The sequence below is a fragment of the Bombus fervidus genome, chromosome 14 (genome assembly GCF_041682495.2).
Source record: "Bombus fervidus isolate BK054 chromosome 14, iyBomFerv1, whole genome shotgun sequence".
Lineage (NCBI taxonomy): Eukaryota > Metazoa > Arthropoda > Insecta > Hymenoptera > Apidae > Bombus > Bombus fervidus.
This window is the reverse complement of record NC_091530.1, coordinates 4583024-4594533: the sequence shown is the minus strand read 5'-3', so window position 1 is coordinate 4594533 and position 11510 is coordinate 4583024. Positions and strand designations below refer to the sequence as shown.

The window sequence follows — 11510 nt, the reverse complement described above, 5'->3', positions numbered from 1 at the left end:
ACCTCCTTTATTAAAAATGAGTAAATAAATTAAAAAAAAAAAAAAAAAAAAAAAAGAGTTCACTTGTACCTATACCTCGAGCGATTTGTTGAATGTAAGTAGTAAGGGAAAGGGAACGTTACGAGTTTTAGGATTTTTACGATTTTACCGAGAACGATCGTGATTGTCGTTCCCCGACAACATCCGTATTCCCATTACCGCCCCCGGTCTCTTTTCTTTTTTTCACTTTTTTCTTCCTCCGGTTGTGTACTGTGAGATCGGAAGTTGTCGGGGAATCGTCGAAACGTAAAAGTCACCCCCGTACAATTACGTAACATTGACCTTATATAATACATAAATACATATACGCATACATACACATACACATAACGCATGTTGACTGGGAGAAAAGGAAAAAGAAAATGAAGATGGAACTATTAACGATAAGCGAAGCGCATCGCGAAGAATTAAGACACGTTTATACGACAGCACTATGACGCGATTAATGGTGTACACGTACATGTGTATACGTATCCCACGTATTTTATATTCCGTGTGCTCGGTGCACCTGTACGTGTATGCGGCATATGCTACATTACTAGATAGAAGATAATAAATGAAAAAAGAATATTTATTCCACAAGTTAAATAGTAATATTAGAAGTAATATTTATATCTCTTTATTTACTATTTGCATATTATATAACGACGTAACCCTCACTATTTCGGTAGGATGGACGGGTGGATTTTGTACAGCAAGAATGATACAAAACAAAAGAAACAAAAAAAAAAAAAGAAAAAAAGAAGAAGAAAGAAACTGAAAGAAAAGCAAGGGAGAGAGAAAGACAGATAGAGAGAGAGAGGAGAGAGTAGGTAACAAGGGAGATATGCTTATTGGTACTGAGAAATAGATAGTATAGTGTGTGTGTGATTGGAAAAAGTGTTCCAGAGAGAGTGTGATAGCGAAAGAAAAAACTAAGAATGGACGAAAAGAATAGGTTTTGTACTTAAATTTAAAAGAAAAGAAGATAAAAAAAGGTCATTCGCGTACGTAACACGCTTCGTTTTCGTTTCTTATTTTGGTTCCGTTTTCGTCGACGAGAGCGATCTATATAGAAATATATTATTGTACACGAACGAAATTGTTCCTTTCTCAGCGGCATTGCGTCCGTTTTCCAGGCGTTGTTGGTGATCGACGATCGTTTTTGGTCAAGTCGAAATGGAAATTGATCGTGCTCGATGGTTATCGTTTAGTAATGAAGTTGTACGACGGCAATATAAATTTGAGTGATGTTCATATTAGGAATTTTTGGTTTTTGTTACATTAATGGTCAGCTGCGATAAATTAGGCGAAAAGAAAGTCTTTGATGTTTCTTTTTTTCAGGAAAAAGAATGAAACAGTTCCTTGACATTTATATTTCGAAGTATCTTATTATATCAATAAAAATATTATCATTTATCCGAAACTGCTACTTTTTTCTTATACCCTTTCGATCCTATATCCAAATTCCTATCTTTAGTTCGTAAGATCGAAGATCGTTTGAATCGAGTTACGTACAGTATTTTGATCATCTTTATGTTAGTCACTCTGAAAACTCGAATGTGTAGCCATTGAGTAAATAATAAGGCGAGGGCTCAAAGATTACAAGTTGCTGCGGGGTAAAAAACAATTTGTTTCATATGTTTCTGATAGTTCGCTAATCACTATCTTTCATAACCAGTGACTTATCGCAAGCAATAGAAAAATGTTCGAAATAATGAACCAGATAAGACTATGTCTTCGAGGGGACATTTTCCTTTCATAAGATCGAGTAATAGTAACGTGTCTGGCAAGATAGATGCATTGACATGCTATCAACGAGGGTAGCTGAAGGGGTCGAAAGAGGCACGAAACCGAAAATCGAAGGAGGGAAAAAAAAATGGCAAAAGAAGAAGAAAAAAGGAGAATATAATCGAATTCCAGTCATCCGGTTCATTTCACTCATACCGTATATCACGTTATGGCGATTAACGGTACGATCGACGACCGGCACCGGTTTTACGAGCCTTTATTTCGCTCGTTGAATTAATTCGACGTCATAAAGAGCAAGATAATGGCCGGCTGGGATGCATCCGAAACAGCGAGCCGGGGAGAAGGTAAGCCAAAGCAGAAATTTAACGAGAAAGCCACCGTAGTCGCTGCGTTATACGCCCCGGACGAACCAAAACTAACCATTCTACCGATCAGATACGCGTTTTCTCTTTTTTCCTTAACCTTTTTGCAATGTTCCTTCCCTTATATCCAACTCCCGCCTCTTTATTTTCTCCTTTTCTGCCATTTTCTTTCTACTTTGCTTTTTGTTTCACCGCGTCTACTTCCTTTCGCTTTGTTCCTCTTTCCCTTATTTTCTTCTTTCAATTTTTTCCCCGTGCTTCTTTCTGTTCCATCCGCGTATTTCGCAACCCCTTGTTTCCATTTAATCTTTTTATCGCTGGATAGCTTTATCTCTTTTTATTTATGTTATAATTTCACGTATTTCCTGTCTGTTCATTTTCCTTTCTCTAATTTTCCTATTCCTGTTGTTTCTTTTCCTTTGTAACGCGTGCTCCCTGCCTCGCTCGCTTTCCTTCAGCTCTTTCCCCTTTTAATCCGCTTTTTTCCTCTCGTTATCCTTTCAGTTATTCCCTGCCGACCGTTCTTTTTTCTGTAAGTCTTCCTTCTTCCTGTCTTATTTCCTTTACGTCGTGTGTCTCGTGCCCTCGATCGTTGATTTCGATTAGCATTCTTTCTTTCTACCTTCACAACGTTCGCGCTTCCTGTGGAAAGTTCCCGTGCAGTTGCGTCAATAGAATATTTCGAACAGGCCAGCCGCGATTAGGCGGCTAAATGCGAGAATTATGGAAAGCAGAGGCAACGTGCACGCATCCGCGGGACTAATAAAGCGAATGATATATAACGGGTCTCCGAAATACCACGCGTAATCCAGGATTCCACAAAAGACGACTGAACGCGAAATCGTCGGGAAACCTTTATCGGGTGTAAAATTGATTATAAATCAAATTTCCCGCCTCGACGATTCGCGATTCCGCTACGAGGAAACTTTGTTCCCCCACCACCATTTCCCCCGATTCTTGAAATTTTAGATTCCAGCTTCCGAGGGACGTGAATCTATTGCCTTTCGTCTTACATACATACGTATACTTTGTGCAATTGACTTGTATTTAATGTACCTATGTTTTATATAATAAGAGGATAGCAGATACTTGAAGCTAATGTGAATAGCGGATAATAAACTCTGCATAATAATGAACAAAATCGTAAATGAGTATTACGTATCTTTACGCTATATAATCGTAGCTTGCCGTGATTTATCATAGCTTATAAATGAATTACTTAATTATCGAAGTTTCAAGTATTCAAATTTTCCAGTTATCCAATTTTTCACTTTCGTATAAGAGCAGCGTTCAAATACGAACCGTCCTCGACATTTCTATGATAAATTCGACTTGGAAGGATTTTCTAATAATCCTGCTAATAATAACAAGTATCATCGTTTTGCTTTCTATCTTGTCCATTTGAATTCCCTAAAGCAAAATTTAGCGGTACATCTAAATTTAGAGCCAAGAAAGATCATAATTTGAGGTATGTATTTCAAACAGTGGATTCTTTAGAATTTATATGTTGTTAAGATACACAGGCCTCCGCTTAGTTCATGCAAATCACAAAGAGTGTCTGTGTAGATATAAGAACGTCATTCTAAAATCATATCTTTTTCAAAATATAAGCGTTCGATGGTATTTGGTAAAAGAACAGAACGGAACAAGAGATTACGTAATCTCGAAAGATGTTAAGTCTACGCCCAATAGATTAAAGGCTATCGAGCCTCTCCAAGTTGGTCTACTAAACGAACGTCTACATTGACAAAACTGTTAAGAAATCGTACGTTTCGCCAGTCAGCAGGGCCACTTTTGAATATGAAATTTTCCATTGCTTATTTATAGCTATTTTTTTGCATATCGTAATAATTTTCTATGCATATTTATGAGAACACGTGTGCTAATGTTAACACACGAGTTTTGCGGATTACGACAACTTCCGTTCAATACTTTTATCGCATTAATCGATGGTATATTTTAATTGTAATTTGTTAAAGTTTTCCTTGAAACTGAAATAAGATCAACATAGTACGTAGTTAATGCTTCTTTTTATATGAATTATTCTTTAACTATGATCACGTGGTAACAGCAAAGAATATTTCACTCTTTCGAAAGAAACATACGGTAAACATCAATTACAACAATCTCAGTTTCTTTCCTAAGTTAACCAGAAAAAATATAAAAATGGATTAAATGAATCAATCCTAAGCAAAGAAAAAAAAAAAAGATTCCAGTTGCGTGTAGCAGTATTAATTCTCTCAACGCATATACAGGAAGATAAAGTTTCGAACTTCTCTTCAAAATATTGTTCTACATTATCAATAAGGATGCAGGTATTGAAGAGACAACGATAATTAGTAGCAGAAGCAACGTTTAACTACGAAATAAGCGTATCTTGGTGGTATCAATGTCTGCCCCCTCCCTATTTTAGGATAAAATTCAACATATCTTAATGACCGAATTATCTGAGTTCATGTAGATAGAAATTATCTGAGATCTCTCACGACCAGGTAAGGTTACTCTTTTTTCTTACAATACCGTGTTATCTTATCAACGCTCTTGAAGGTAGAGCAAAATCAGAAACTACTTTTCCTTTTCTCGAAAATAAATGGCGACACGTAATTTACCGTACTACATAGACGGTAGGTTGGTAAATAGTGTCTATAAATGTTTAATAGAGAATATTACGCAATAGAAATGTAAAGAACGATGTAACCTACCAAATAATAATTTGTAAACAGTGTCTATTTCGAGCAAGTAGAAATTGACTTTAAATGAAAGGAAACAGATATTTAAATATTTTAGTGGACGATAACTAATTTAAGTGGTCTGCAATTTAGTTAAATTTTATTTTCTTCCATTTTTGCATGCACTTTATTAATATACACTTAAAATAATATGCGCACATATATCCAGACGAATGTAGTTAGATAATACATTATTACACGTACAGTAAATTTTGGCAGTGATGCTTAATCGCTAAGTTTGTCTTTCACGTGATACAAAGCATGCACCGAATGAATATCATAGACTTAATTGCATATTGCAATCTTTTTATATATTATCGTATGAATGGTAAATATCGGTGCGATGTTTATGTGACGAATCTTTATTTCTTATCTATTCCCTAGAAACAGAATTAGTGAAGGTTTCCAGAACTATTGAATTTGGAAATCTTTGTTATATATATAAATAAAATAACATAATCAGCAGTTATCAATCGTCTATAGGTGGATCTAGCCAGTCGATGAGCCTTCCAGTCAGCTGTATAAACTAAAATATGTACATCTTACGCTCTTTATCTCGAAAGTATAACCTGTGATATAACAAGTGCCCAAACGCTATCTCTTGTGGATTAAAGTAACGAATGATTTTTGGGATGTTTTTTAATTGGATCGTTCGAAATATGGATTAGAATTAGCTATGATACATATGACGCCACATATGTAATACGTTGCTGGTGCCTGATCGAATTAACGATAACAGAATATCTCTGGTAAGTATAGATTGTATGTAACACGCGTTTTTTAGACATTTTATCAGCGAATAAAATTATGCGAAGTACGAGAGCGCGTGTTGGAGATTAAACTGCTAATGAAATCATTTACAATGTCGTTGAAGTTCAATTATTTCTGTATAACGGTTAGTATATTATGTAATGTATCAAGTTACTGTACAGTATGGTAAGTTTAGAATGTAAAGGATATATTGAAAATTTTTGTTTACACGAAGATATGATTAATGATGCTTTACAGTGTAGTGACAACGAACAAATCTATGCTTCAGTTCATCTATACCGTATGCGTAATCAGCTAAATATATATGGAAGAACTGAGTGTGATTTTATATATGGATAGTCGTCAATTGCGTATTTAATCGCGTCTAAAATTGTAAAAGTTATACTATTTTCGTTGTAACATGCTTTGTAATATTATATAACAATTTACTATACACGTGGAAATTATCTTTTTTGAAGAGTAACATCATATCAGAAAATAATAACTCCAAAATACACGTATAATAATATAAAACAATTATATAATTAGTTGACTATTGTTGTATCAAACCATCTAAGGGACCAGAATAGTAGTATTAATATTATAATACAATTCTGAAAATAGTATTATAGATATAAATATAATATAAATACATTATTAATAAGTGTAATGGTTATAAGTACAATAACATTAGCCAAATATTTAAGTGGTTCTATATTTAAAATATAAGATAAAGTTCTGTATAACTTTCAATGAGAAATGAATGGGACCTTAATCATAACGTAGTTTCCAACGATACAATGATATTACGAAATATTTTCTTATTAATAATAACGAATTATATTTATGCGGTAAATACAGTAATCATAACTGACACGAAATGAGTAAGAAAATGTGACGCGTCCTAAGTGTCCGTTCAAAATCTACCGCCTTTGGCTTTCATGGCTGGGTGAACGGAACAAGAAGCACATGCAGACCGTAGCTGCGCATGCGCAGTTTCAAGTAGCTATAAGTGATCGTAGAGTGGTCGATATGTCGTGTGTGCCAGTTTTAACAATTTTGGGATCTACAGGATGTGGAAAATCACGTTTGAGTATCGAATTGGCTCGCAGATTTTCCGGAGAAATTATTTCGGCCGACAGCATGCAAGTAAGTGAGAAAACAATCGCTTATTACCTTGTTCTTTCCATCGTGGTCCTTGTAGGTTAGGTGCGTATTTAAAAGTTGTTTATTACCAGCGAATCTTTGAAATAGAATACTTTAATTTCGATTCGTACAAATATCCTAAACATACTACTTTATTAGCTAATTGAAAGACAATATATTAATCGTGGAAAATAGTTTGTTTGTTGAAGCGATCGAATAGGTTGAAACCTATAGTGTATATGCATCGTGCTATTTGACTTGCTCTTTCGCGTCCGAGTCTGTTTACGTTTTAATATGGAAACATAGAAACGGTTATTCTAATACGTCACATTTTATAAGGACAGAACATACTGAATGGTGTTTTGAAAACCATTAATGTACAGGAATGTTGTTGTATACGTGTTATTACACTCTCTTACAATTGCCTGCCAACTTTTATGCTCACTTGCATTTTATTTATATATTATTAACAGTAAATTTCTTTTTGTCTCATTTACGTGCATGATATAGCGCATGCTTTTTCTACAAGCGTATGTGCATACGACTGTTACATTGTAGATCGTCATTAGTAATTACAATTATTATACCAATTTATCGTGTAGGAACAAGAGAAAACGATTAACGTATTGTTGATCCAGAACTTAAAATTAATTATTTATAGAAATTAAAATACGAATCTGTATTACTTCATTTTTATTATTGCAATCACTTTTGTTCAATATAAATATTATATTCCACGTAAATAACATGTAATAACTAGTCTTTAACGAAAAAAAATATTTTCAATTGACGTATCTATGATAATAAATACTATAATGTATAATGTAATGCATTATGTAATGTTATAATGTAGTACAATACTCTACATAACAGTATTGCGTTATTCCGAAACACATTTGTATTCGAAGACTATCACTATAATCACGTTTCCAGCGTTGAATGAAAATTATCGAACCACATGAGAGAACAGATTATGTACAGCGTTAAATGAGAGCGTACTTGCGGAACTAATCCATCTTGCTCTTTCTCTGCGACCCGTTTCCTATTATCTTTCGCATAGTTTAGATTCAGCTGCGTTATAAGAGCTAGTTCTCTCGACAGTCGCGGTCGTAGATTTCAACCTGGTAACTTTCGGAGAGGGTCCGGAGTTAATCGTTCTAATTATCCTACTCTTTCACATGTGTAAGGTGACCACGACGAGCGTTTAATTACACCGTCTGTGACATAGGGACGGCCCTTTCGTCGAAAATGTCGCGTTCGTAATTATCTTTTGATCGTTTTGTCGTTGGTCTTCAGACACGTATCAAGTTAGCGTTACGCGTTCCGTGCACGAACATTTAAATCCCACGATGGATTCTTTGTATAGTTATCTTTATTGTTTCACGAAAGAAGACAACTTTTCAAATTTAATCCTGCTGTTTTCCTTGGGACACTATTAAATAGCACAATGAGATAAATAGATATTACTATAGTATAGGTAGTGGTTAAATATTTGATTTTAGTATTTAATATATTTATATTTACATTTTTTATACTTTCTGTGTATTTCACATTTTTTATTAATAAAGTTTCGTAAAAACGAAGAGAAAATATCTAAAGGGATATAGAAACGAAGAAGAAACGAGAAGAAAAACAGGATTAATGTGTTATTTCAATTAATTGTTTTATATTATTACAGTCAAGGTTTTCTTTTTAAGGTAGTTGAATAGGGAAATAATTTTTATATGTATTATTATAATTCAATGAATCATAGTTGTATGTCTTAATTGTTTTGTAAGTTGTGTTTATAAAAAAAATATGAACTCTTTGAGTTGTTGAATATAAATGTTCACTTCAATGTTTTGGAATATCAAAAGCTTTTTGTATGCCAAAAAATTCATGAATGACTGCTGTTTCTTAATACTAGATTACTGAATACTAGATTACTGAATAAATCTATGCGTGATTTATCGGGTAGTAAAAGTCTTATCAATTTCAAAGAAATCATCGTTAAAAAAGAGTCCTCGTCTAAAGAGCAAATCATTTGATACCGAAGATGTTTTTAAAAACTCTACTTCCGCATTAGTTTCGTCAGCATTCAGAAGTTTTGCGATCTAATTTTATTGCATTAAGAGTATTACAAAACCGGAAGTTTGAATATTTTAGTTCTCTATTTACCATATCATGATTTCAAAAGTTACTGTATCATTTCTATTTTTACATAATTTTGGAGATATTTAATATTGTTAATACCATTACATTCATTTTAATAAACAAGATCTACGAAACAATTGAAAATATCTATCTATGATTCATAAAATTATTACAGTAATATAAACATTCAAATTGGATCTCAAATATCTATTTAACAATGATTGACCGTCCCTTAAAGAATATTAGAATAAAAGGAATTCGTTTGTTCGCCGCATCCTTCGTAAATCAGAGTATCGTTTTCAAAGAATTGCTTAAACGATTCTCAGAATCCCTTTGTACAAAGAACTTATCAAACAGATAAATGTAGTTACGTAAAATGTTTCTCCAATTGACGCGTTATTTTTTCACTTTGCATATATGTATCTTCCGCATTAATGGACGGTCTTTATATCGCGTTTTATTAATATATCCGAGTGTGTTTTATTATCTTGTGGCCCGCAAAGCAAACTGTATAAATGCAAAGTAGTAAAGCTCGCATGATAGTCGTTATAAAGTAAGTGGATCGAATTAAACTTTGTCCTCTTGATGTGTGTATTACCCTGGAGGATCGTGGGACTTCCGGTCCTTTTTTGGCCATTGAATTAGTATTTCCACTGTTTCCTTCACCCCGCTACTCGAAGAAAGTGAAAACTGCACGAACATCCTTCGTTAAAAAGTTTTCTGAGAATTCTTTTTCTCTCGGACCTTTTCTTCCTTGAATAACTGTTCTTTGACCAAACATATTATATTCATTCCGTGAATATATTCTTATTTCTTTCCTAAATTTTTCAGGTCACCTCCATTTTTGTTTAGAAATTCAAATGTTACCTTCGTATTTTTGATGTTTATTCTTTATTAGACTATATAGAAAAAATGGATTACTAAGTTGCTGTTTTTGTGATAATTAGATCAGACATGTTAAATACGTGTAAAAAAAAAATCGGTTATTAATTTTTTTTCTTGTAGAAAAAATAGGAAGTTGTTAGATTTTTTTGTAGAAAGAAATAACAAGTTAGTAAATTAGATATCTATATAGAATTTTTGTTCAAGGTGATATTAAATATCGTGCGCGCTAGAGATTTAATACTAACTTTTTGATATTAAATATTTCATTCAAGAAGAACTCGTTTGAACGAACTATTCTGTATTTATTTTAACTGTTGTATATCGAATTACACTAATTAATTTTAATGAAGTTGTAGTAAAATATATGTCCTCGAAATCATGTTTAGTTAAAGAAAGCAAACCTAGCGTACCTTTTCCTTTCGTACAATTTTTCCATACGATATTTCCGAGGAACGTAAATTTTTCACTGCACGAAGAATGTTGGACATAAATCACTACTTCACAACTTCACAGTTTTTCTATATCGTCGTATACTTTCGCATTGACTCGTTTTAACTCGTCACTCGTCAATTTCGTTTTTAAACGGCCGCTTTCGCACGTGACAACTCTTCACTCATTTATAAATCACGTGTTCTTCGTCATTGAGATATTTTCGAATCTGTCCTCAGACGATTTCTATTACTCTCATTTGTTACGCGTAACTTCGATTAATCACCTCGAGCACTGGTCTCTTTTTCCTAGTCGCTGCCTACACGTTTTCAAAATCATGTTGTTCGTCTTTCCACACGGAGTTCCCTCGACATTTTATCTTCTCCCACGTTCCTTTGTCTCTGTATCATCGCCCGTAATTGACGGAGGATTTCCCTTCTAATTTGCGCAATCAGAATAAGCTTGAGATTCTGATCGTTAGAGCTGCATCATATTTCTTAATCGTCTCGCATGTTCGCTGCTAATGTCTGCGATTATTCAACGGAATTTTGTTCTATTGCGTTTTTTGTTTAGTCAGAATCTGAATAATTGTTGAAATCTTACGTGGGTTTTTAATTTGATATCGATTTCGGTTATTAATTTAGATACGTCATTATACATTATCCTTTATTGATTTATTGATCCACTGTGAAGTACATTTAAGGCTAAAAGACATTATTTAAAACAATCGTAAAATATTACATTTTTCTATGACTTTTGCTCTTTTCCAAAGTGATTGCTTTATCTCTTTAAAAGAATAGTGTAGTTTCGAAGAAATTATCCTTAGTACTGGTATTTTCTCTCTCATCCTTTGATGTAATGCAAAGAATAGGAAGATGTGTGTGAGCGTTATAAAGCTACATGTACGCATCGACACTCGAAAATTACATACTTTGCCTATTTCTATTACCACATGCTTATCGAGAAATCTACTTACATATATCTGTGGCTAGTTTCTATTTTTCCTCCTGAGAAGGAAAAACTAATCAATAGTAATTTGCTTTTTCACTTCAAAGGTTAGTAATAAAGCTATGACCTGCTAGTGTGCAGCGAAGTATATTGTATGCACGTAGATGAATATATTTGAATGGTGTGATGAAGTGAATTAGCAATGAAGTACAAATTCGTAGTATAGAAATAAAAATGTCTGCTAACGTTTTCAAATTAACATATCTCCTAAGCTTTTTACATATAAGTAGGTTAATATTATTCTTATAAAAAGTGATTCAATAGAAATAGATGTTCGTACGGTCATGCTATTGAAAGA

At 33.5% G+C, this 11510-nt stretch overlaps 1 protein-coding gene across 2 annotated transcripts in view; it reads left to right on the top strand.

Annotated features, from left to right (window-relative positions):
* The first annotated feature begins 6565 nt into the window (after positions 1–6565).
* LOC139994573 (tRNA dimethylallyltransferase) overlaps positions 6566–11510 on the top strand; it is a 117534-nt gene continuing 112589 nt past the window's right edge. For both annotated transcript variants that reach the window (XR_011801673.1, XM_072017376.1), the window contains exon 1: positions 6566–6760. Coding sequence is in view for 1 of the 2 variants with exons in the window: in XM_072017376.1 (XP_071873477.1) it covers positions 6581–6760 (180 nt within the window). In the remaining variant the exon portion in view is untranslated. The remainder of the gene's footprint in view (positions 6761–11510) is intronic.